General features: G+C 50.9%; 1 protein-coding gene and 1 long non-coding RNA gene across 7 annotated transcripts in view; one reads left to right on the top strand and one right to left on the bottom strand.

The window, feature by feature from the left end:
• The window catches only part of LOC108300099, a 119793-nt gene that overhangs the window by 84207 nt on the left and 10348 nt on the right, over positions 1-25238 (bottom strand). The window lies entirely within an intron of this gene.
• The window catches only part of NOTCH4 (notch receptor 4), a 32295-nt gene continuing 8475 nt past the window's right edge, over positions 1419-25238 (top strand). Inside the window, exons 1-25 of one of the 6 annotated variants that reach the window (XM_017522754.2) lie at positions 1419-1696; positions 2526-2607; positions 2806-3101; positions 4439-4786; positions 4887-5009; positions 5124-5360; positions 5481-5636; positions 5979-6173; positions 7671-7784; positions 8513-8626; positions 8712-8834; positions 10169-10328; positions 11249-11394; positions 11664-11816; positions 12277-12394; positions 12617-12704; positions 12886-13039; positions 14515-14699; positions 19823-20075; positions 20307-20419; positions 21575-22098; positions 22667-23050; positions 23162-23331; positions 24729-24948; positions 25142-25223. In XM_017522754.2, coding sequence (XP_017378243.1) covers positions 1636-1696; positions 2526-2607; positions 2806-3101; positions 4439-4786; positions 4887-5009; positions 5124-5360; positions 5481-5636; positions 5979-6173; positions 7671-7784; positions 8513-8626; positions 8712-8834; positions 10169-10328; positions 11249-11394; positions 11664-11816; positions 12277-12394; positions 12617-12704; positions 12886-13039; positions 14515-14699; positions 19823-20075; positions 20307-20419; positions 21575-22098; positions 22667-23050; positions 23162-23331; positions 24729-24948; positions 25142-25223 — 4599 coding nt within the window. In that variant the 5' untranslated portion in view covers positions 1419-1635. Of the gene's footprint in view, positions 1697-2525; positions 2608-2805; positions 3102-4438; positions 4787-4886; positions 5010-5123; positions 5361-5480; positions 5637-5978; positions 6174-7670; positions 7785-8512; positions 8627-8711; positions 8835-10168; positions 10329-11248; positions 11395-11663; positions 11817-12262; positions 12395-12616; positions 12705-12885; positions 13040-14514; positions 14700-19822; positions 20076-20306; positions 20420-21574; positions 22099-22666; positions 23051-23161; positions 23332-24728; positions 24949-25141; positions 25224-25238 lie in introns of those variants that run through there. The other 5 variants (XM_017522753.2, XM_037736296.1, XM_017522750.2 and 2 more) reach the window with 5 other exon arrangements.

Genomic DNA, 25238 nt, shown 5'->3' on the forward strand with positions numbered 1-25238 from the left:
AAAAAAAAAAAAGTCAATATAATGAAAAGCAAAGTACGTTGGAGGAACTGTACTCATATTAAAGGAAACTAAAAAGAATTGACAACTAAATGCAATGCAGAATGCCAGATGATATCCTGGACCAAGGGAAAAATTTGTCATGAAGGACATTGTGGGGCAATTGGCAGAACCTGAATTTGGACTGTCGATTAGATCATGGTATTACATCAGTCTAAGTTTCCTGATTTGGATAATTGTACCATGTTATGTAAAAGAATGTTTTTGTCTTAGAACACTTGCACTGATGGGTGTAAGGGTAAAGGGGTATTTTGTATGCAACTTACTCTCAAATGGTTCAGAAAAAAATACAAACGTGTATTTATAGAGAAATAACGATGAAGTAAATGTCAAATGATATTAGTGGATGAAGCTGAGTGAAGGGTATCCTGGAATTCTTTTTAGTATTCTTGCCCCTTTTCTATGAGTTTAAACGTATTTCAAAATAAAAAGCTAAAAAAGGAAAGAAAGTGGTGCTGGTGAAGTGTCTTCCCCAGTAGCGTAAGGTGTTCAGGTGCACCGGCGGCAGCCATGAGTGCCTCAGCACCAGGGAGAGCACAGCCGCCGGTCACACCTTCTGCCACCCCGGGCTCTCAGTTCCCTGTGCTATTACAGGAACTCGCTGTGTGGTTGACCCCAAAGTTGCCCTGGGTTGACTCAAAAATGTAGGATGAATATTCTGAGGCAATGAATTCTCTTTTGTTATTTTATTTACTCCAATTTTGCATTCTGACGGGCGTTCCCTGCATCCCAAGGGCCTCTGCAGTGGAGGGAGGCAGAGATGGAGGAAGTGAAAACTACCCAAATTCAGTGTTTGTTACAGATAATCTAGACTGCAAAATTTAGGGTAGACCATGTTCACTTATTACTGATAATGACACTCTTAACATTCCCTTACAACAGGAAGATCAAGGTTTCCCCAAAACCAGCCAGCATCTTGCCCATTCCCCAGAAGGAGAAAAATATGTCCTGGCAAGAGCAAAGATAGGACCCAGAAGCCCCCTGAGTTCCTTTTCCCAAGGTGAGTGGTTTCAAATTATGACAAGTTGCAGGTTCTCTGAGAAGCATCTGTAATAACCTGGGGGAAAAAAACCTGCTTAACCTGGTGGTTTATGCATCCTCTCCTGGGAGGAGGAATACGGAACTCTCTAACCACCCCACATCTGTTTCCAGGTCCTGCCCCTCCTGGGGCACAGGGGCAGCCACCTTGTAATTCCCATCCCTAGAAAGGAGAGACCGGATCAACAAACAGCAGGGCTAGGCCTGCCCCGGGGGTTCCAGGAGTCCTTCTCCCCTCCTATCACCTGCCCTCCAGGCGCACTGTCCTACTTCCCCCCACTTCCCCAGGGGTTGTCAGGACAGAAGGCCCCTCCTTCATCCCCGCTAGTGTTCCTCCACTCTTCCTCCGCCCCCCCATTACTAGGGTGTCCAGGACATTGTGTGACTCAGGAAGCAGCTCAGACGTGAGGCTTGCAGCAGGCCAAGGAGGAGGAAGAAGGGGCAGTGGGAGCAGAGGAGGTGGCTCCTGCCTCAGTGAGGGCTCTGAGGGTCCCTGCCTGAAGAGGGACAGGGACCGGGACTTGGGGAAGGGGCTCTGGAATGCAGTCCCCTTCACTGCTGCTGCTGCTGCTTCTGCGTTTCTCAGTGGTCATAACCAGAGGTGAGGCATGGTATGGGAGAGGTGGGGGACCCACCTCCTTTAGGAGGATGTCCAGTGGGCTGGGGGAAGAGGGCCAAGCTCCAGGCTGTGTGAGGGATGCTGGATGGAGGAGATTCTCACTGCCCAAATAGTGAGGGCCTGCAGGGAGAGACGACTCTGCCCCTGGAGCTGCTCTGGGCCTGGTGCCAGGGGTGGTGACTGCTGGGGGATGGGTGAGAGGGTGCCCAATCCCAGGAAGAGCCTCATCAGCACTGGCACTGAGAGGACTCTTGCAGCCATATGGAAGAGGGGAAGAGGGACCACACTGACCACCTGCTTGGGGAAGAGATGAGAGGGAGGCAGGAGATAGGGACATGAACAGTCAGGCCCACTGAGTCCCTTTCTTAGTCCAGCTGTCCCCACCCCCCGGATGGCTCAATGCTGGGCCTTTCCGGGAGGAAATCTCTTCGAAGTCTCAGCCATTCACCTCCCAGGAGCCCCCTCCACCCCCCTTCTGACCCCTGTTGTCTTGCTTCCGAGGGATGGAGTCTGAGGCTGCACTTGGGAGGCCAGAGAATAAACAGGAAAGGGAGGTGGGGATTAGTAATTGGGATGAAGGGCGTTGGGGCTGGGACTGGGTACCATGTGGAGAGTAGGGACAGATATGAAGAGGTGGTTTAGAGCACCTGTGGGAGCTGCTGTGGGCAGGTCTCTCAGGAGCACCTAGAGAAGGAAGGGTGGATTGGATAACTATGATGTTCTCTGGGATGAAAAAAAAGAGAGAGAGAGAGAAGGAAGGGTGGAGGCAGAGCACCCAGTGCTTCCAACGCACCTCCCTCTCCATCCCCAGGGCTGCAGTGTGGGAGTTTCCCGGAACCCTGTGCCAATGGAGGCACCTGCCTGAGCCTGTCTGAGCGACAAGGGAACTGCCAGTGAGTGTGCCTTGCAAAAGTGGGAGACTGGAGAGAAAGGGGGAGGGAGAGCAAAAACGGAGAGGTGAGGAAGTGAGACCAAGAAGAAAGGGAGGAAGTGAAGGAGATGAAGGGAAACAAATGAAGGCAGAGAAGGGAGGTGGGCGAGAATGGGGAGAAGATCTAGTGATGTGAGTTTCCTTCTCCTCCCCTGCCCAGGTGTGCCCCTGGCTTCCTGGGTGAGACGTGCCAGTTTCCTGACCCCTGCCAGAACACCCAGCCCTGCCAGAATGGAGGCAGCTGCCAAGCCCTGCTTCCCGCTCCCCTAGGGCCTTCCAGCTCCCCCATTCCATTGGCACCCAGCTTCTCATGCACTTGCCTCCCTGGCTTCACTGGTGAGAGATGCCAGGCCCGGCTTGAAGACTCTTGTCCTCCCTCCTTCTGTTCCAAAAGGGGCCGTTGCCACATCCAGGCCTCAGGCCGCCCACAGTGCTCCTGCATGCCTGGATGGACAGGTAAGCGCCGCTGGGGAGGCCAGGAGGGGACAGGCAGGAGCAATAGGCTAGGCTGTGGGTGGGAAAGATGGAACTGCAGACTGAGAAACTGCAAGCCCTTTGAAGACAGAAGCCATGAGAATCAACATGCCAATTCTTGGCAATCCACTTAGCCATGACCGACATTCGCCAGCATGATTGTACTGACTGCTAAGATGCTAAAATATTTCCAGATTAAGGATGCCATGAGCCCCCCTTTGTGCACCATCCTGATTCCCATCCTAGCCCCCTTAGTCTCCCCACTGCCTGGCAGCTAGACAGTCATTGCCTGGTGTACCAGGGGCCTCCAGGCTTTTGTATTCGGAGCAGCTGAATGGCTCCCATTCCAAGTGGAGGGAGCCCATAACATCACCAAGAAAGACTGCAGTGGTGGGAGGGGCACAGGGAAGGGAGGGATGTGACCCAGAGAGTGGAGTGGGGGCCACCCCAGGAGGAGGGATGCAAGCTTCGTGCTTCAGACTAGGGGCTCTGCAGCAGCCCCTGGGTCCAAATGCCAGCCCTGCCACTGACCAGCTACGTGACCTGGATCCAAATGCCAGCCCTGCCACTGACCAGCTACTTGACCTGGGTCCAAATGCCAGCCCTGCCACTGATCAGCTACGTGACCTTGATCCAAATGCCAGCCCTGCCACTGACCAGCTACGTGATCTGGATCCAAATGCCAGCCCTGCCACTGACCAGCTATGTGACCTGGGATAAGACATTTTAGCTGTCTGGTGCTCAGCTGTCAGCTGACAAACAGGGAGAGTAATGTTCACACTTCATACGGCTGCTGAGAGGACACCAGGGGCCAATGCTCAGGAAGTGCTTGCTCAGCTCAGCACCCAGCACCTCCACTGCCCTCCATTACCACTGGTGCACATGGGCTGTGAAGTGAGTCTCCAGGTGCCTCAACGCACTTAAAGATTAGGAAATCCAGATCAGAAAGGCAAAGTGACTCACCCAAGGGTATACAACCAGTTATGGCACAGCAAGGTGCCACCTGAGTCTCCTGCCTGCAGACATGGGGTGCTTTTCACTTTCCCCAAGATCACCGACGTCCCAGATTTTCTCAGGCAAGGCCAATTTGCAATACTCCCATCATCACTTTAGAAGATGTGGTCACTCCAGATAAACCCTCCTAAGGCAGGGCAACACGGAAATCAGGGGTGAAGAAACAGGGCAAAGAGAGTCTGGTAATAAAGGGAAGGAAATATGAAAACTAGACCCAGAGAGAATCCAGAGTGAGCACTGGGTCATCTCAGATGGGCTAGAATTTGTACAGTGCTAGAAACAGCTCCCTCTGTCCTCTGCCTCAGGTGAACAGTGCCAGCTTCGGGACTTCTGCTCAGCCAACCCATGCGTTAATGGAGGGGTGTGTCTGGCCACGTACCCCCAGATCCAGTGCCGCTGCCCACCTGGCTTCGAGGGCCACACCTGTGAACGTGATGTCAACGAGTGCTTCCAGGACCCAGGACCCTGCCCCAACGGCACCTCCTGCCATAACACACTGGGCTCCTTCCAGTGCCTCTGCCCTGTGGGACGGGAGGGTCCACGCTGTGAGCTCCGGGCAGGACCCTGTCCTCCTAGGGGCTGTTTGAACGGAGGCACTTGCCAGCTGATGCCAGGGAAAGACTCCGTCTTTCACCTATGCCTCTGCCGCCCAGGTGTGTCCTCACAGGGGCTCTCCTGCCACCCCTCTCTCTGGGCAGGGCACAATGTCTCCCTTGGAGCCTCCTCCCCCAACTGATCCCATGACCCTGTCAGGTTTCATAGGCCTGGACTGTGAGGTGAATCCAGACAACTGTGTCAGCCACCAGTGTCAGAATGGGGGCACTTGCCAGGATGGGCTAGACACCTATACCTGCCTCTGCCCAGAAACCTGGACAGGTGAGTTGTTTAAGCCACATTCATGGCACCCGTGGTCCAGTGAGTCAGCCCCTGGCCTCCTCTACTCACAGGGATCCCAGCTTTAGTCCTTGGCCCCTCCCCAACCCCCTGCAGGCTGGGATTGCTCCGAAGACGTGGATGAGTGTGAGGCCCAGGGTCCCCCTCGCTGCAGAAACGGGGGCACCTGCCAGAACTCTGCTGGCAGCTTTCACTGCGTGTGTGTGAGTGGCTGGGGGGGCACAGGCTGCGAGGAGAACCTGGATGACTGTATTGCTGCCACCTGTGCCCCAGGATCCACCTGCATTGACCGCGTGGGCTCCTTCTCCTGCCTCTGCCCACCTGGACGCACAGGTATGGGGACAGAGGGTATCAGGAGGTGGGAGGTAGAGATGGAGGGTGAGAGAAACACTAGGAGGGCTGCTAGGAGCTTCAAGTGGCCTCTGAGAGCCTCACCCCCTCTTGCCTCTCCAGGACTGCTGTGCCACTTGGAAGACATGTGTCTGAGCCAGCCGTGCCATGGAGAAGCCCAGTGCAGCACCAACCCGCTCACAGGCTCCACACTCTGCCTGTGTCAGCCCGGGTACTCAGGGCCCACCTGCCACCAGGACCTGGACGAGTGTGTGATGGGTGAGGCCACTCCCACTTCAGAGCCTCTCTGAGCCTCAGACAGACCTCTGCACTGGAAACAGAAAAGGGCAGATTGCCTTTCAAAATAAAAAAGCAAACATGTTTTTCCTTGAATTTGCCCAGATTTGGCAACTCTTGCCTACATGACCCTCTCTCCAATGCTCAGCCCCTCAGTCCCCATGAATCTGGACCCTTATTTCCTCTCCATCGTAAAGACAAAAGCCCCTTCCCCAATTTGGTCTCGTCTTCCACACACAGGCCCCCACATCTTCCCTGACAGTCTGACCTTTTTGCCCTTCCCGCCCTGGCCCCTGTGGACTCTCACCTCTTCTCTCCTCCCAGCTCAGGAAGGCCCAAGTCCCTGCGAACATGGAGGCTCCTGCCTCAACACCCCTGGCTCCTTCAACTGCCTCTGTCCACCTGGCTACACGGGCTCCCGTTGTGAGACTGATTACAATGAGTGCCTCTCCCAGCCCTGCCACCCAGGGAGCACCTGTCTGGACCTACTTGCCACCTTCCACTGCCTCTGCCCACCAGGTACCAGCTGGATGGGACCTTGGGTGGGGGAAACAGGGAACTATTCCTGAACTCACTAGGAATCCCCCCTAAAGTAGGGACAGCCTCAGGCTGGCTGGGGTAAGTTATCGCAGGTGCTTCTGTCTCTACCCCAAGATGAAAATTCAGGGACACCCATGACCCCTCGGAGAGGGCTTGCCACAGATGGTAGTGAGGTTATGCATTTCTCTACCCTGAAGGGGCTGCCATTCATTCCATAGTCATCATAGAGACGGCACAACCTGGTCCACTGTGCACAACAGCCCAGCAAGAGAGGGCAGAAGAGCAGTTCATAAACTCCGTGCTGCAGCCTGCTCAGGTCAACCCACATGTTCCCCCAATCGTAGAAAGTCTCCCATGTAGAGATTGAAGGTAATCCCTTAAAATCCCAAAAGTCCTGTGATACAGCAGGAAAAATTTGGTACAACAAGAAAAACATTGCTGCAATACTGCATCCACTTCCAGGCTAGTTTTAAGGGGGAAGAGTCATCCCAGGGAGAGAGGGACAGAGCCAACATCTAGGAGTTGAATGAAATCGGAAAAATAATAGCTGACTTTATGCCAGGTACTGCCTGAGCTTCTTACAGGCATTATCTCATCTACTCATCACAATAACCCTATGAGGCCAGCACTGCTGCAATGCCCATCTTATAACTGAAGAAACTGAGGCACAGAGAGGTTAAGTGACTTGTCCAAGGTCACCCAGCTAGCAAGTGGCAGAGCTGAAATTCAAACCAAGGGCTTCAATAATTATAACCACGACTCCATATCGCTCTCTAAACTGAGTGGCACCCAAAGATACCGGCTCAGGCCACCCCACAGACAAGCATAGAAAAATAAGAGAAAACAGTAATCCAAGGGACAAAGTTGTGGATATCAAGGAGCTTCAGAACAGACTCCCCAGGCAAGAAAAGAGAGGAATCCAGGGTCCAGAGGTTGATCCCACCTCAGTTCAGTGACAGTTCAGTTCAGTGACAGTGGAGACTAGGATGAACCCAAAGCAACCGGCTAAATATGGGAGCAACACAGCTTCCCAGATGCCCTTCAAATTTAAGCACTTTGGGATCTCCATTCTCCCTGGCATGGAGGCCTGCCCAGGCAGGAAAAGAGGCAGGAATCATCCTCCAAGCTGATGCTCACTTGTCCTATTTGTACCTTGAAGTCCTCCAGGCTGATCAGCCCGTCCCGGTGAGTCCTGCCTCCTGCATACACAGGAATGACCCCCAAAAAGCCTTGCAGTCCTCCTGCAGGTCCTCAGCAGGTGCCCTGTTCCCTGGCCTTTCACACCTGGGAAAGAGCAGGGCCACACACTGCGAAGCTGCAGGGCCTCAGGGTTCACCTTGTTCAACCCCATGCAGACAGCACCTCAGCGGAGGACCGCCTGAGCCGGGCAAGTTGGGAGCAGGGCTGATTCTAGAACACAGGTCTCCCAGGCGGACCTGTTCTGAGCCACATCCCTCATGATACCCATGTCCCCAGGCTTAGAAGGGCAGCTCTGCGAGGTGGAGACCAACGAGTGTGCCTCAGCTCCCTGCCTGAACAACGCGGACTGCCAGGACCTACTCAACGGCTTCCAGTGTATCTGCCCACCTGGTGAGTACAGATTCTGCTCCGGCCACCCTCAGACCCCCGTCCTCTGAACCTGCAGAGCTCAGGCCCAGCAGTCACCCACGGCCTCTTGAAGCCCTCTCTACCCTAGCCGAGTAGTCCTCCAAATCCATCTTTGCTCCCCAAAATCTCTTCTGTTACATCCTCAAATCTTCCCTTGCTGACTCGCCCGTTCTCATCTCTGTCCTGCCAAATCACCCAAAGGTCCCTCCTTCCTGCCCCCCTGCACAGCTCTGTGTACACTCCCCACATGCTGAGGTCCCAGGCTGGTCTTGGCACTCTCATCACAAACCCAGGGACAGCTGCCCCAAGCCTTTCTTCTCCAGCCTCACCGGACACCACTCCTTCCCCTGCTGTGATAATAACTACATTTATTCACCACTTACTCCAGGCTAGCCATTTGGCTGTGTACTTTTCAGGCGTTATGTCATTCAGTCTTTTTAACAGAACCATGAGGTAGGTTCCATTATTATTCCTCTTTTACACAGAACAGGAAACTGAGGCCTAGGGGGCTGACCAGCTTGCCCTAAGTCACACAGCTGGCAGGTGGCTGAGCTTCGCCTTTTCTGCATCACTCTCTGTCGCCCCACGCCCACCTGCCCCAGGTGTCTGGGAAGCTCTGCAAGTTCACCTTTCCTGGCGAGGGAAAGGGCCATGCTGTGCCTCCCTCGATGACCTTGGCCTCCCCTCCCCACCCACTTCCGCCCCACCAGGATTCACTGGCACCCGGTGCGAGGAGGATATCGATGAGTGCAGAAGCTCTCCTTGTGCTAATGGTGGGCAGTGCCAGGACCACCCTGGAGCCTTCCACTGCAAGTGTCTCCCAGGTAAACTGGGGCGCACACTGTGGGGGATGATGGGGATAGGAGGCAGATGTCCATGCAGGTCCCTGACCTTGCTGCTGTGTCACAGGCTTTGAAGGGCCGCGCTGTCAGACAGAGGTGAATGAGTGTCTGAGTGACCCATGCCCCATTGGAGCCAGCTGCCTTGACCTCCCCGGAGCCTTCTTTTGCCTCTGCCCCTCTGGTTTCACAGGTTAGCAGGGAAGGCATTGGAAAGAACTGGCACAGTATTTTATTCCACTTGGGTTGGGGCAGAGTTCATTGGTGGGCGTTCGATGGCTGAGATGTGAGAATAGAATGAGAATGGTAACCTTTGTCGAAGGGTTGGTGGTGCAATGGAGAATGGTAACCTTTAAAGTGATTTAGTGTAAAACCTGCACAATTGTACAATCATGGGGACAAGGGCAGGGGTTACCATAGGGCCCACATGGGCCCAATGTAAATGATGTGATTGAGGCTTGGGAGCAGAGGACAAGACTCAAAGCAAAGGCATTCACTTGCTTATTTAGCAAGCACTTACTAAGTGCCTACTGCGCCAGATACAGAGGCAAATTTGAGGAAAAGAGTTGCCATCTCATGTGATTTTAAGTCTAATACAGAGAGACCAACAAGTCTCCTGTTGATTATAGCCCATGGAGGTGCTCAGAGAATAATGTGCAGGACGTTACAGGGGCACAAAGGACCAGCCAACCCAGACTAAAGATGGGGGAGGTGATGGCTGAGATAAGTCTTGAAAGATGAGCAGGGGCCAGGCGTGGTGGCTCATGCCTGTCATCCCAGCATTTTGGGAGGCCGAGGCAGGTGGATCACCTGAGATCAGGAGTTCAAGACCAGCCTGGCCAAAATGGTGAAACCCTGTCTCTACTAAAAATACAAAAGTTAGCCGTGTGTGGTGGCACAAGCCTGTAATCCCAGCTACTTGGGAGGTTGAGACAAGAGAATCACTTGAACCCGGGAGGTGGAAGTTGCAGTGAGCAGAGGTCGCACCACACAGCACTCCAGCCTGGATAACAGAGCAAGACTCCGTCTCAAAAAAAAAAAAAAAAAAAAAAAGATGAGCAAGTTTGTCTAAATATGGTGCCAGATAGCTCAAGAAAAGCACATCCCATTTAAGGAACTGTAAGAGAGCCAGAGTGAAGGGTGCAGCAAGGCAAAGCTGAGAAACGCAGCAGCTGTACAAAGTCCTGTCCTACAGGACTCTGCACATCATTCTGGGAAGTTAAACAGTGTCTTAAAGGCAATAGGGAGCCCTTGAAGGACAGGCTCATGGGGATTGAGCAAGGCGTGCATAAGAAGTGGCCTTTGGGCCAGGCGCAGTGGCTCACGCCTGTAATCCAAGCACTTTGGAGGCCAAGGTGGGCGGATCACCTGAGGTCGGGAGTTCAAGACCAGCCTGACCAACATGGTGAAACCCCGTCTTTATTAAAAATAATAATAATAAAAATAAATTTTAAAAAAGAGAAGTGGCCTTTGACGCATCAAGAACGTGGAGGAGCTGTTTTCTTTTTGACCCATCTCCCACCCTAGGCCAGCTCTGCGAGGTTCTCCTGTGTGCTCCCAACCTGTGCCAGCCCAAGCAGATATGTAAGGAACAGAAAGACAAGGCCAACTGCCTCTGTCCTGACGGAAGCCCTGGCTGTGCCCCACCTGAGGACAACTGCACCTGCCACCATGGGCACTGCCAGAGGTAACATCTTCCAGGCCCTCTCCATCTGCCCCCTCCTCTGGGCTCCCCTCTCTAGGACAGGAGAAGACAGCCAGTGAGGTGTAGGTCTGTGAGAAATGACCCATGGGAAAAAGGAAGGAGATGGCAAAGTTCTTAGGGCGAGACAGGGGGAGTAAGTGTTATCTGAGGAGAAGAGAGTCCACACGAAATGGGAGAAACAGGGGACCAGGGGTCAGAGCAGAAAGAAGAGCATTAAATCCCAGGTCCAATTCATCATTCATTATATCTGCTGAGGCCAAGCACAGTGCTGATTATGGGGTCACTCCTGTAACCCCATAATTTGGGAGGCCGAGGCGGGTGAATCACCTGAGATCAACAGTTCAAGACCAGCCTGGCAAACATGGTGAAACTGCATAGCTACTAAAAATCCAAAATTAGCTGGGCATGATGGTGCACCCTGTAACCCCAGCTACTTGGGAGGCTGAAGTGGAAGGATCGCTTGAACCCAAGAGGCTGATGTTGCCGTGAGCCAAGATCGTGCCACTGCACTCCAGCCTGGACGGCAAAGCAAGACTCTGTCTTGGAAAAAAAAACATCTGCTGAGCACCTACTTTGTGTGGCTACTGTTCCAGGCCCTGGGGGAACAGCACAAAGCAAAAGAGACAAAGCAACTGCTCTCATGGAGCTTTCATTCTAGTGAAGAAAGAAAATAAGCAAGTGACAGAAATAATGTGTATATATATATATATATATGCACATATCTAGTTGGAGAAAATGAGCAGGTGTGGGGGAGGAAGAGGGTGGTGCTGAGAGCAAAGTCACTGAAGAAAGAGGCCAGAATCTTAGGGCCAAAAGAAGAGGAAGTCATAGGGGTCCAGGCAGTGCGGAGGGGAGCAGATGCAGTAGAAGAGAAAAACCCTCCCCTTTCTCTTTACAACCAGATCCTCATGTGTGTGTGACGTGGGTTGGACGGGGCCAGGATGTGAGACAGAGCTAGGGGGCTGTGTTTCCGCACCCTGTGCCCATGGGGGGACCTGCTACCCCCAGCTCTCTGGCTACAACTGTACGTGCCCTGCAGACTACACAGGTGAGACCCTCCCTAAACCATATACACTCTGTGCTAGTCACCCCCTTAGTCAAGGGCAAGGCAGGTGACCATGGGCCCTGTGTCTCAGTCACCACCAAGGAGAACTGGGCTGCAGGGGACACAGGTGATGTGCGGGAGGTGGTGAGAAAGGAGGTTGATGGGAGAGAATAATAGGGTTGGGGATGAGGAAGGGAAGGAAAAGGAAAGAGGAGGAGAGTGGAGGGAGGGAAGGAGGACACCCTTTCTCAGCCCTCGCCTGTTTCCTTCAGGGCCCACCTGTAGTGAGGAGATAACAGCTTGCCACTCAGGGCCATGTCTCAATGGTGGCTCCTGCAACCCCAGCCCAGGAGGCTACTACTGCACCTGCCCTCCAAGCCACACAGGGCCCCAGTGCCAAAGCAGCACCGACTACTGCCTGTCCGGTGAGTGCTCACAGTGCCGCGAAGCTGGGGGCCACAGAGGATGGAGGAACGGGGGAGGGGATTCTTGTACCATATCTTTTCATTTAATTGGACAGACCAGCCTGGGCAACATAACGAAACTCCATCTCTAAAGAAAAAAATTTGTTTTTAATGTTTTTTAATTAGCTGGGCACAGCGGCTGAGGCCGTAGTCCCAGGTACTCGGGAGGCTGAGGGGGGAGGATGACTTGAGCCCAGAAGGTTGAGGCTGCAGTGAGCTGTGATGGCACTACTGCCTGGGTGACAGAGCAAGACCCGATCGTATTATGTGTATATATCATATAAATAAACAAAAATTAATTGGATGGCAATGAGCTGGCATTTTGATGGGGCGGTGGTGTATGTCCTGTGTGCAGTGTGACTGAAGTCACAGGCCAGGTTACAGGCAAGGAACCCAAACCCTCACAGCCTCCTCTCTCCAGCCCCGTGCTTCAATGGGGGTACCTGTGTGAACAGGCCTGGCACCTTCTCCTGTGTCTGTGCCGTGGGCTTCCAGGGCCCACGCTGTGAGGGAAGGATCCGCCCCAGCTGCGCAGACAGGTGAGCAGGGCACGAAGACCCCTAGAAGGGAGAAGTCCCCTCGGCCTTCCCACCCCTCCTCTCGTCTCCCCTTGGGCTCCAGCTGCCTCCCACCCCACACCCTTCGATCTGCCTTCCCTCCTGGCTCACCATCTCCTAGTGGTTGCCTCCCGACCACATCACATACCTTCCCCTTGTTTCCCAGAAGTTCTCCCTATCTTGCCCTGTCTCTGTCTTGTTCAGCCCCTGTAGGAATAGGGCGACCTGCCAGGACAGCCCTCAGGGACCCCGCTGCCTCTGCCCCACTGGCTACACCGGAGGCAGCTGCCAGGTGAGGACCATTGAAGCCAGGTGTGCTGAGGAGGGAAACCAGGGAGAGTCACCTGCTCCCAGGCCATGCAGGAGAGAATTTTGGAAGTAAGGGATTTTGAGGGGCTGGAGTGGGCAGAGGACCATCTCTGGGCTGGGAATCTGGTGCTATGTCCTGCCTCATGCTCCCTCCCACCCTTCAGACTCTGATGGACTTATGTGCCCAAAAGCCCTGCCCACGAAATTCCCACTGCCTCCAGACTGGGCCTTCCTTCTACTGCCTGTGCCTCCAGGGATGGACTGGGCCTCTCTGCAACCTTCCACTGTCCTCCTGCCAGAAGGCTGCACTGAGCCAAGGTACCAACCCCAGCACTGACAGGAGACCAGATGAAGAAAAAACGGGTGCTCTCCCCTGTCCCGTTCCTGAGGGCATCCACACAGCCTTTGGTCAAAACAACCACCTGGAGAATCAAAACCACACAGACAAATCAGTTCTTGATTGCACAGTTCAACATCCAGACAAGGTTAACACATTCCTGTTACCACGTTTAACACAATTCTAGCAACACCAGCCAGCCCAGTCCACAGGATTCCAGTTTAACTCGACCTTGAGGGACGTGACTCAGCATGGAGCAACTCAACTCTGTCCTGATCATTGTAACCCAAGCAGAGCGGGCCATGCTTAATCCAGCTACACTCAACACGTTTCACCAGCCCACTCACTTCCATGTTACACCAGACTCTTTGTAAAAGAACACTAAGCTTCGATATGAGAAGAGCTTGGGAAAGAGACTGTGATGGAGTTAGGGGATAGCTGATGGGAATCACAGGGAAAGAACATCAGAGGAATGCAAAACTCAGGGTACAGACTTAAGTCACATGTCCTCACCTGAGGCATCCCTTAAATTCTTTCTTGCTCGGCTGGGCACGGTGGCTCACGCCTGTAATCCCAGTACTTTGGGAGGCCATGAGGTCAGGATATCAAGACCATCCTTGCCATGGTGAAACCCTGTCTCTACTAAAATACAAAAAATTAGCCCGGCATAGTGGCGCACACCTGTAGTCCCAGCTACTCAGGAGGCTGAGGCAGGGGAAATCACTTGAATCCGGGAGACAGAGGTTGCAGTGAGCTGAGATCATGCCGCTGCACTCCAGCCTGGTGAAAGAGAAAGATTCCATCTCAAAAAAAAAAAAACATTCTATCTTGCTCAAGCCTTGTTTTAAGCCAAGAAAGCAGTTGCTTTAACACTCTGATAAGCTTTAGAGATATGTCTCCCATATTCTGGCAGAAAGCATGAAGTGAGAAGTAAAACTTGGTGTTCTAATTTCTTCAGTGCCAGGAGTTGTTAACTCCTTGGGCTCAGAGCGGCCTCCACCCAGGAATGTTAGTGGGCCCCAAGTTAAAGCCTCTACACCCAGAATCTGGGCCCTGAATACACCCTTCTGAATACATCCTTCCTCTCCAATTATCTTTTTTTTTTTTTTTTTTTTTTTTTTTTTTTTTTTTTTTTTTTTTTTTTTTTTTTTGAGATGGAGTTCCACTCTGTCACTCAGGCTGGAGTGCAGTGGCACGATCCTGGCCACTGCAACCTGCACCTCCTAGGTTCAAGCAGTTCTCCTGCCTCAGCGTCCTGAGCAGCTGAGATTCGTGTGCCACCACGCCCAGCTAAATTTTATTTTCTTTTTTTTTTTGGCCAGACTGGTCTTGAACTCCTGACCTCAGTGATCCACCCATCTCGGCCTCCCAGAGTGCTAGGATTACAGGCGTGAGCCACTGCGCCCAGCCACATCCCTACTTATCTTTATATATCCCTGTTTTTCTCTCTCCCCAGGCATAGACGTCTCTTCCCTTTGCCAGAATGGAGGCCTCTGTGTCGACAGTGGCCCCTCTTATTTCTGCCACTGCCCCCCTGGATTCCAAGGCAGCCTGTGCCAGGATCATGTGAACCCATGTGAGTCCAGGCCTTGCCAGCATGGGGCCACCTGCATGGCGCAGCCCAATGGGTATCTCTGTCAGGTGAGAGGGTCTGGAGGAGAAGGGGAGGAAAGACAACGGTGGGCTGGATGGGAGAGACAGTAGTGATGGGGGAAGACCCAGTGTATCCATTTCTCCTCCCTTTCCCTTTACCCCACATACCCAACTAACCACAGAGTCACACCACCTTATCTCCTGAAGTTTTCTCAAGTCTGTGCTTTCACCTCCGCCCTTTGTCCCACTGCCTGCGTCCTGACCTCTGTTGCATTCCAGGCAGAGACTTGTATTTGCCTCCTGACTACGGTCCCTGCCACCACACTGGTCCTTCCATAGGTTCAGCCTTTACCCTGCGGCCAGGGTACTCTACTGAAAATGTCCAACTGACCTGTCACTCCCCTGCTGAACCTTCAGCAGCTGCCCAACTCTTTCAGAACGAAGTCCACAGCCTGCATGACTCAGCCCTGCCTGCCTCTCAGGCCTCAGCTCTCCCCGTCCCACCAACCTACTCTCTGCTCCAGCAACACAAAACTGAGGCAGGGGAATCGCTGACTTTCCCACATACCCCATACTGATTCTTGCCTCTCAGCCTTTATTCCTGCTATTGACACTACCTGGAACAGCCTTCCCAGCCCCTCTTCCATGGGCTGGTGCTCAGGAGGCACCTTCCTCAAGAAGATGTCCCTAACTTCTCCCCAGGCTGGGTGAGGGCCTCTTCTTCGTGGTGCAGGTCACTAAGCCAGGAGAGGCAAAGCTGGCATTCAAGTCTAAGCAGCCTGATTCGTATGCTCAGAACCACAACTTTTTGGTGTGTATGGTTGCCATTTTATTTTCTTTTGTTATTGACACATAGTAATCATACATATCTATGGGGTACATGTGATATTTTTTCTTTTTTGGAGACAGAGTCAGTCGCTCTGTCCCACTGGCTGGAGTGCAGTGGCACAATCTTGGCTCATTGCAACCCCTGCCTCACGGTTCAAGAGATTCTCATGTCTCAGCCTCCCAAGTAGCTGGGATTACAGGCATACACCTCTATGCCTGTAACCATGCCTGGCTAATTTTTGTATTTTCAGTAGAGACAGGGTTTCGCCATGTTGGCCAGGCTGGTCTCGAACTCCTGACCTCGGGCAAACTGCCCACCTTGGCCTCCCAAAGTGCTGGGACTATAGGCATGAGCCACCGCGCCTGGCCACATGTGATATTTTGGTACATGTATACAATGTGTCATGATCAAATCAGAATAATTAGATTATCATCGCAAACATTTATCATTTGTGTTGAGAACATTCCAAATCTTCTCTTCTAGTTATTTCGAAATGTAAATTGTTAACTACCATCATCCTACTCTGCTATCTAACACTAGAACTTATTTCTTCTATCGACGGTAATTTTGTATCCATTAACCAACCTCTCTTCATCTCCCACTCCCTGCTAATCTTTCTAGGCTCTGGTAACCATTATTCTACTCTACTTCCTTGAGATTAACTTTTTTAGCTCCCACATATGAGTGAGGAGCAATACCAGACATACAATAGGAGGCTGATGCAAGTATCTACCTGGAATGCAAGAAAGGTCAGGGCTAGCTAAGGCAGTGGGACAAAGGTGAAAGTGAGAAACACAATATTTGTCTTTCTGTGCCTGGTTTATTTCCCTTAACATAATGTCCTTCAGTTTCATTCATGTTACTGAAAACGATAGATTTTCATTCTTTTTCTGGCTGAATAATATTTCATTGTGTGTATATACCACAGTTTATTTTTCCATTCATTCGTTGATGAGCACTTAGGTTGATTCCATATGTTAGCTATTGTGAACAGTGCTGCAATAAACATGGGGATGCAGATATCTCTTCAAGATACTGATTTCCTTTGGATATATAGTCAACAGTAGATTGCTTGATCATATGGTGGATCTATTTTTAGTTTTTGAGAAACTTCCATGCTTTTCTTCATACTGGCTATGTTAGTTTACATTCCCACCAATGGTGTCTGAAGGTTCCCCTTTCTCTGCATCCTTGCCAGCATCTGTTATTTTTTGTTTTTTCTTTATAATTTTCTTTTCCTTTTTTGAGACAGAGTCTTGTTCTGTTGCCCTGGCTGGAGCACAGTGACATGATCTCAGCTCACTGCAACCTCTGCCTCCCAGGTTCAAGCGATTCTCATGCCTCAGCCTCCCAAGTAGCTGGGATCACAGGCATGGGCCACCACGCTCAGCTAATGTTTTGTATTTTTGGTAGAGATGGGGTTTCACCACATTGGCCAGGATGGGCTTAAACTCCTGACTTCAAGTGATCCTCCCATCTCAGCCTCTGAAAGTGCTGAGATTACAGGCATGAGCCACAGCACCCAGCCCTTGTCTTTTCAATAACAGCCATTTTAACTGGTGTGAGATGATATCCACTGTGGTTTTGATTTGCATTTCCCTGATTTGCATCCATATATCTGTTGGCCATTTGCATGTCTTCTTTTGAGAAATGTCTGTTCAGAGCATTTACCCATTTTTTAAACCATATTATTTGTTGGTGGTGGTAGTGGTGCTGTTTGCTATTGAGTTCCTTATATATTCTGATTATTAACCCCCTGTCAGATAGATAGTTTGCAATTATCTTCTTCTATTCTGTAGGTTGCCTCTTCACTCTTTTGATTGTTTCCTTTGCTGTACAGACACTTTTTAGCTTGATGTAATCCCATTTGTCTATTTTTGCTTTTGTTGCCTGTACTGTTGAGGTCTTATCCAAAATATTTTTGCCCAGATCAGTGCCTTAAAGCATTTCCCCAGTGATTTTTTTTTAGTGGTTTCATAGTTTCCAGTTGTACATGTAAGGCTTTAATACATTTTGTATATAATGACAGATAGAGGTTTAGTTTCTTCTGCATATGGATATCCAGTTTTTCCAGCACCATTTATTGAAGAGACTGTTCTTTTCCCCAAAGTATGTACTTGGTGCCTTTGTTGAAAGTAAATTGGCTGTTAACGTGTGGACTTATTTCTGGGCTCTGCTCTCTATTCCATTCCATTCGATTGGTCCGTGTGTCTGTTTTTTATGCCAGCACCATGCTATTTTGGTTACTGTAACTTTGTAGCATATTTTGAAGTTAGGTAGTGTGATGCCTCTAGCTTTGTTCTTTTTGCTGAAGATTCCTTTGGCTGTTTGGGTCTTTTACAGTTCAGATAAATTTTAGGGTTGTTTTTTCTATTTCTGTAAAGACTATCATTGGTATTTTGATAGGGATTGCATGACTCTGTAGATCACTTTGGTAAGCGCAGACATTTTAACAGTATTCATTCTTCCAATCCATGAGCACAGGATATCTTTCCATTTTTTTGTGTCCCCTTCAATGTATTTCATCAGTGTTTTATAGTTGTCATTGCAGTGTTCTTTAACTTCTTTAGTTAAATTTATTCATTTGCTTTTTTATGTTTTGTAACTATTATAAATGGGATTGCTTTCTTGATTTCTTGTTCAGATTGTTTGCTGTTAGTGTGTAGAAATGCTACTACTTTTTCGACATTGATTTTGCATCCTACAGCTTTACTGAATTGGTTCAGAGCCAGTGGATTCTTTAGGTTTTTCTAAATCTAGGATTATGTCATCTGTGAACATGGGTCATTTTATTTCTTCCTTTGCAATTTGGATGCCCTTTATTTCTTTCTCTTGCCTAATTGCTCTGGCCAGGACCTTCAGTATTATGTTGAATAAAAACAGTGAAAGTGAGCATCCTTGTCTTGTTCCAGATCTTAGAGGAAAGGCTTTCAACTTTTTCCCCATTCAATATGATGTTAGCTGTGGGTTTGTTACATATGGCCTTTACTATTTTGAGATATAGAACCACAACTTTTTTTTTTTTTTTTTTTTTTTTGATACAGAGTCTTGCTCTGTAACCCAGGCTGGAGTGCAGTGGTGCAATCCCGGCTTACTGCAACTTTCACTTCCCGAGTTTAAGCAATTCTCCTGCCTCAGCCTCCCCAGTAGCTGGGATTACAGGTGCCTGCCACCATACTGAGCTAATTTTTTTGTGTGTGTATTTAGTAGAGATGGGGTTTTACCATGTTGGCCAGGCTGGTCTCAAACTCCTGACCTCAAGTAATCTCCCCACCTTGACCTCCCAAACTACTGGGATTATAGGCATGAGCCACCACGCCTGGCCAGAACCACAACTTTTGATAGAAGGCTTGAGGCATAACCCTTAATTTATCCTCCTTTTTCAATTTTTAATTTTATTTTTAACCTTTTATTGTGAATACTTTTAAACATAAACAAAAGCAGTATACTGATCAGAAGTAAATCTCTATGCACCCATTACTCAGCTTTACTTCTTCTTTCATGAAGCTCCCTGCTGCTCCTTCCAGCTCTCTTGACCAGTCCTTGGATTCTTTTGAATTCCCTTTTCTCTGTCTCCTTGAAGCATTCCTTCCTGGCACTCCACTCTTGCACATTCTCCTTCCTCTTGCAAGAACCCAGCATGTGGTACAGATCTTGTCAGTGATCCTTCTCTTACTAGCTGAGTGGCATGAAGAAGCAGAAAATGGTTGAGAGCGTTGGTTATGGAGCCACAGACCTTCACTGATTCCCAGCTCTGCCACCTATAGCTATTTGACTTATGCAGGTCACATAACCATTCAGAGACTCAACTTCCTTATGTGCAAAGTAAAAATCAAATGAAATAACCCATATAAAGTGTTGTTAGAGGGTTTTCTAGGTTATGTATATAAATCATGCAATAAATGCTAGTCATTTCTTTCCTCTGGTTGACTGAGAGCTTCAGGGAAATAGGAATGGGTTCTAACTTTCTTTGTATTCCTAGTGCCTAAAATGGTGCCTGTCACAAAGGAGGCATCCAGCAGATGCTTATGGACTAATAAACTATTAGAGAGCCTGGTGGGTATTTGGTAGGGAAGGAAGGTTTTACCAAAAATGTGCTGAGTTTGGTGGCAGTGTGTCACAGAGATTGTTTGGGACTGGGAAAGGTTGTGTGTCACTGAGCAATTGTGTCTCATGTGGAGTTGAGATAGAAGGGTTGTGACACGTGGCCATGATGGATGGTGAGTTGAGTAATGCTGTTGAGCTGGAAGGTGGGGGACTGGACAGACTATCTTGAGCTGGGTCCCTTGTAGTGCTGGGTTGGGCTCATCCACTGGTTCCCTGTCTGACTCTTTGTCTACAGTGCGCCCCAGGCTACAAGGGACAGAACTGCTCAAAGGAACCCGATGCTTGTCAGTCCCAACCCTGTCACAACCATGGAACCTGCACCCCCAAACCTGGAGGCTTCCACTGTGCCTGCCCTCCAGGCTTCGTGGGGCTACGCTGTGAGGGAGACGTGGACGAGTGTCTGGACCAGCCCTGCCACCCCACAGGCACTGCAGCCTGCCACTCTCTGGCCAATGCCTTCTACTGCCAGTGTCTGCCTGGACACACAGGTGAGGCCCCGAGACAGGGGCACAAGCGTGACGATGGAGAGCCAGATAGTCTCCACCCATGTGGCAGCCATCACTGGTCCGTCCCCTGCCTCCACGCCCTCCCCCACCCAGAAAAGATCCCCAGGATCCCTTGGCCTGCATATCTAGCCCTGGGCCAGCAGCCAGGAATGAGCTAGGACAGAGGCAGTGACTGATGCAGTGTGTGGCATCTAATCTCCCCTCCAATTACAGGCCAGCGGTGTGAAGTGGAGATAGACCCCTGCCACAGCCAGCCCTGCTTTCACGGAGGAACCTGTGAGGCCACAGCAGGATCACCCCTAGGTTTCATATGCCAATGCCCCAAGGCAAGTGACCACAAATCTGCCTTCTCTATTGCCCCCTATACTAACAAAGAACAAGAATACCTCCGTTGGAATCCCAGAAGGGACTGTGGGGGAGCACCGATGTAGAAATTATTGGAAAAAGCCAGTAAGTTCACAGTGGCAAGTGTCTCTCAGAAGCAGTCAGAGGAAAGGCAGGATCAGTTGATAGCATGAATGGAATTTTCAGAAATCAAAGGTGTTGCCTAAGGGAAGGTCTGGAACTCCCCAAGATCAAGCTGCATGGTGGGTCGCCTTGTATAGGTTATTTTATGTATGTGTATGTGTGTGTATTTATGGACCTCAGATGCATGGAATTAGATTAATCCTAAGATTTAGTTAATGATATGCTGATGTTGGTTTATGCCTAGTCGTCTTTTCTTGTATTGTTCTAACAATGTAACACCCATGAACCTAACCCAAGAATTTTGATATTAATAATAACTTACATCTACTTATGTCCTCTTCCTCGATCCTGTTCCCTCTCCAAAGGCAGAGGAAGGCATATGATCCTATTTCTAAGGAGTAAGATAATAATATCATAGCCGGCCTGGAGCAGTGTCTCATGCCTGTAATCCCAGCACTTTGGGATGCCAAGTCCGGCAGATCACCTGAGGTCAGGAGTTCAAGACCAGCCTGCCCAACATGGTGAAACCCCATCTACTAAAAATACAAAATTAGCCAGGCATGGTGGCGCATGCCTGTAATCCCTGCTGCTTGGGAGGCTAAGGCAGGAGAATCGCTTGAACCCGGAAGGCAGAGGTTGTGGTGAGCTGAGATTGCGCCATTGCACTCCAGCCTGGGCAACAAGAGCAAAACTCCATCTCAAATAATAATAATAATATATCATTCCATTAGCTGTTTAGTCTTCTAGGACATGCACTGTGATGCCACAGTCCATCAAGTTCTTGCACACAGTTGCGGTTCATCCATTTTCACTACAATGTAATATGTCATTGTGTGAAATTACCATGGGACATGGTTTCAACATCCACAAAATGTTTAACTTCATACTCTCTGAGGCCCCTTTTAGACATGAGAATCTAAGACCCTCTTGGGTCTTAACCCAAGACTTTGCTTGATGGGGAGTGGGAAGAATAATGCAAGTTCCTTCTCCAAAATCTCCCCTCCCCTCCACAGGGTTTTGAAGGCCCCACCTGCAGCCACAGGGCCCCTTCCTGCGGTCTCCATCACTGCCACCACGGAGGCCTGTGTCTGCCTTCCCCTACGCCAGGCTTCCCACCACGCTGTGCCTGCCTCAGTGGCTATGGGGGTCCTGACTGCCTGACCCCACCAGCTCCTAAAGGCTGTGGCCCTCCCTCCCCATGCCTATACAATGGCAGCTGCACAGAGACCACGGGCTTGGGGGGCCCAGGCTTTCGATGCTCCTGCCCTCACAGCTCTCCAGGGCCCCGGTGTCAGAAGCCCGGAGCCAAGGGGTGTGAGGGCAGAAGTGGAGATGGGGCCTGTGATGCTGGCTGCAGTGGCCCAGGAGGAAACTGGGATGGAGGAGACTGCTCTCTAGGGGTCCCAGACCCCTGGAAGGGCTGCCCCTCCCACTCTCGGTGCTGGCTTCTCTTCCGGGATGGGCAGTGCCACCCACAGTGTGACTCTGAAGAGTGTCTGTTTGATGGCTACGACTGTGAGACTCCTCCAGCCTGCACGTGAGCCTGAAACCCACTGGAGCCAGGGAAGGAGAGGGGTGGGTGAGAGGAGGAGGAAGGACATAGATGGCTTTGAGTTAGTGTGGCCACAGCTCAGGCTCCAGGGAGTTTCCACCCTAATAACCATTGCTAAATAGGGGTCGAAGACTCTGGACTCCAACCTAGGGTAATGGGGTGGCATCAATATTTAATGCGGGGCGTGGCCTTTGGGATCCTCTCTGAGAGCTGTGGGAACTCAGGCCTCAAGCCTCCCTCTCTAAGCCTTAATGCCATGGAGTATTTCCCCTAGCAGTCAGCATTCAACGGAAAAGGGCGTCAGACTCTCCTTCAGAAACAGAGGAGAGCTTGGGAGAGGACAGAGAGGAGACAGTCTAGGAAGACAGGGGTATTAGCAGACATTGGGGTATCTGGACTACCATCCAGGACTTGGCTAAGTTCATTGCTCCACAGCTGCCCCCACTTAGCAACCAAAGCCCTAGAGGCCACAAAACATGGGGAATTCTCTCTAGGGTGAAGAAAAGAGTCAGGTTTTATGGAGGTCCTGAGTCCCCCTCTCCTCACTCCACAGTCCAGCCTATGACCAGTACTGCCATGATCACTTCCACAACGGACACTGTGAGAAAGGCTGCAACACTGCAGCATGTGGCTGGGATGGAGGTGACTGCAGGCCTGAAGATGGAGACCCAGACTGGGGGCCTTCCCTGGCCCTGCTGGTGGTACTGAGCCCCCCAGCCCTAGACCAGCAACTGTTTGCCCTGGCCCGGGGGCTGTCCCTGACTCTGAGGGTGGGGCTCTGGGTGAGGAAGGATCGTGATGGCAGGGACATGGTGTACCCCTATCCTGGGGCCCGAGCTGAAGAGGCACTAGGAGGAACTCGAGACCCCTCCAATCAGGAGAGAGCAGCCCCTCAAATGCAGCCCCTGGGCAAGGAGACCGACTCTCTCAGTGCTGGGTAAGAAGCTGGGTGGAGGGAAGGACCAGACACCGGTTTTGATTAAGAGGGCAGAGGGAGGGAAGAGAGCCAGGGACCAACACAGGGGTCTCTGACGTGCCTGTCCTACAGGTTTGTGGTGGTAATGGGAGTGGATTTATCCCGCTGTGGCCCTGACCACCCGGCATCCCACTGTCCCTGGGACCCTGGGCTTCTACTCCGCTTCCTTGCTGCGATGGCTGCAGTGGGAGCCCTGGAGCCCCTGCTGCCTGGACCCCTGCTGGCTGCCCACCCTCATGCAGGTACCAGTAGGTGACCCCTTGCCACTTTCTCTGACTTCTGTTCCCAGGCCAGCTCTCATGCTAGCAACAGGCAATGGAGGCTAAATGAAACAGGACAGCTGAGACTGAAAATGTTCTTTGTAGCCAGGTGCAGTGGCGCATGCCTGTAGACCCGGCTACTCGGGAGGCTGAGGCTGGAGGATCTCTTGAGTCCAGGAGTTCTGGGCTGTAGTGCGCTACGCCGATCGGGTGTCCACACTAAGTTCAGCATCAATATGGTGACCTCCCGGAGCGGGGGGTCACCAGGTTGCCTAAGGAGGGGTGAACCAGCCCAGGCCGGAAACAGAGCAGGTCAAAATTCCCGTGCTGATCAGTAGTGGGATCGTGCCTGTGAATAGCCACTGCACTCCAGCCTGGGCAACATAGTGAGACCCCCTCTCTAAAAAAAAAAAAAAAGAAAATGTTCTTTGTAGGGACTTACTTTCCCTAACCTCACTTTCTCTAACTGAATCTCCCGCTGGCCCATTTATTCTACAGTCTAAGTACATTATCCTAACCTCTGTTATAGCCCTCCAACAAAGGGCTGCTTTATCTTCTCTACCAGACTGAGAATATCTAATCGTCTTGGTATCAGATAACTCATACTACATGAAATAATAACTGTTATATCATACTTACTCTGTGCCTTACTCCAAGCATTTTACATCGTTACCTCATTTAATCCTCCCCACAACCCCATTAGGGACATACTACTGGTTGAGTATCCCTTATCTGAAATGCTTGGGAACAAAAGTGTTTCAGATTTTGGACTTGTTTATTTTGGAATATTTGCATTATACTTACCAGTTCAGCATCCTTAATACAACATCAAAATGTACAATGAGCATTTCCTTTGAGCATCACGTTGGTGCTCTAAAAGTTTCAGACTTTGGAACATTTCAAATTTTGGATTGGGATTATGGATATTCAACCTGTTTTTCTGTGTGTTTGTTTGTTGAGACAGTCTCACTCTGTCACCCACACTGGAGAACAGTGGTGCCATCTCGGCTCACTGCAACCTCCACCTCCTGGGTTTAAGTGATTCTCATGCCTCAAACTCCCAAGTAGCTGGAATTACAGGGGCATGCCACCACATCCTGCTAATTTTTGTTGTATTTTTAGTCCAGACAGGGTTTCGTCACTTTGACCAGGCTGGTCTTGAACTCCTGGCCTCATATGATCCACCTACCTCAGCCTCCCAAAGTGCTGGGATTACAGGCATGAGCCACCGTGCCCAGCCTCAACCTATATCATCATCCCCATTTTGCAGATAAGGAAACCAACGCAAAGACAGCCTACCAAGCTTGTTAAAAGGTCTCCCAATAGTAATCAGTCTCACCAGGAGTGGCCTCTCTTTGTGACTCTGTCTCTTCCACCAGCGACCCCTGCCAACCAGCTTCCCTGGCCTGTGCTGTGCTCCCCAGTGGCTGGGGTGCTTCTCCTGGCCCTAGGGGCTCTTCTCGTCCTCCAGCTCATCCGGCGTCGACGCCGAGAGCATGGAGCTCTCTGGCTGCCCCCGGGTTTCACTCGACGGCCTCGGACTCAGTCAGCTCCCCACCGACGCCGGCCCCCACTGGGCGAGGACAGCATTGGTCTCAAGTGAGAATGAGGAGAAACAGGTTCAGGAAGGGGAGTCTCTCCTATGGCGAGATTTACAATCAGAAGAGCTAAGAAATACTACTGCGGAAGTCAAAAATAGGGGAAGGAGAGAGGGGTGGGAAGCCTGCTGGAAATCTTGGAGACCCTGATGGTCATAATTCCATGTAACTTCTACCCATCCATTCCCTTTCAGGACCCTGAAGCCAGAGGCAGAAGTTGATGAGGATGGAGTTGTGATGTGCTCAGGCCCTGAGGAGGGAGAGGAGGTGGGCCAGGTGAAAGGGCTGGGG

This window comes from Cebus imitator, unplaced genomic scaffold, assembly GCF_001604975.1.
Source record: "Cebus imitator isolate Cc_AM_T3 unplaced genomic scaffold, Cebus_imitator-1.0 Scaffold24, whole genome shotgun sequence".
Taxonomy (NCBI): Eukaryota; Metazoa; Chordata; class Mammalia; order Primates; family Cebidae; genus Cebus; species Cebus imitator.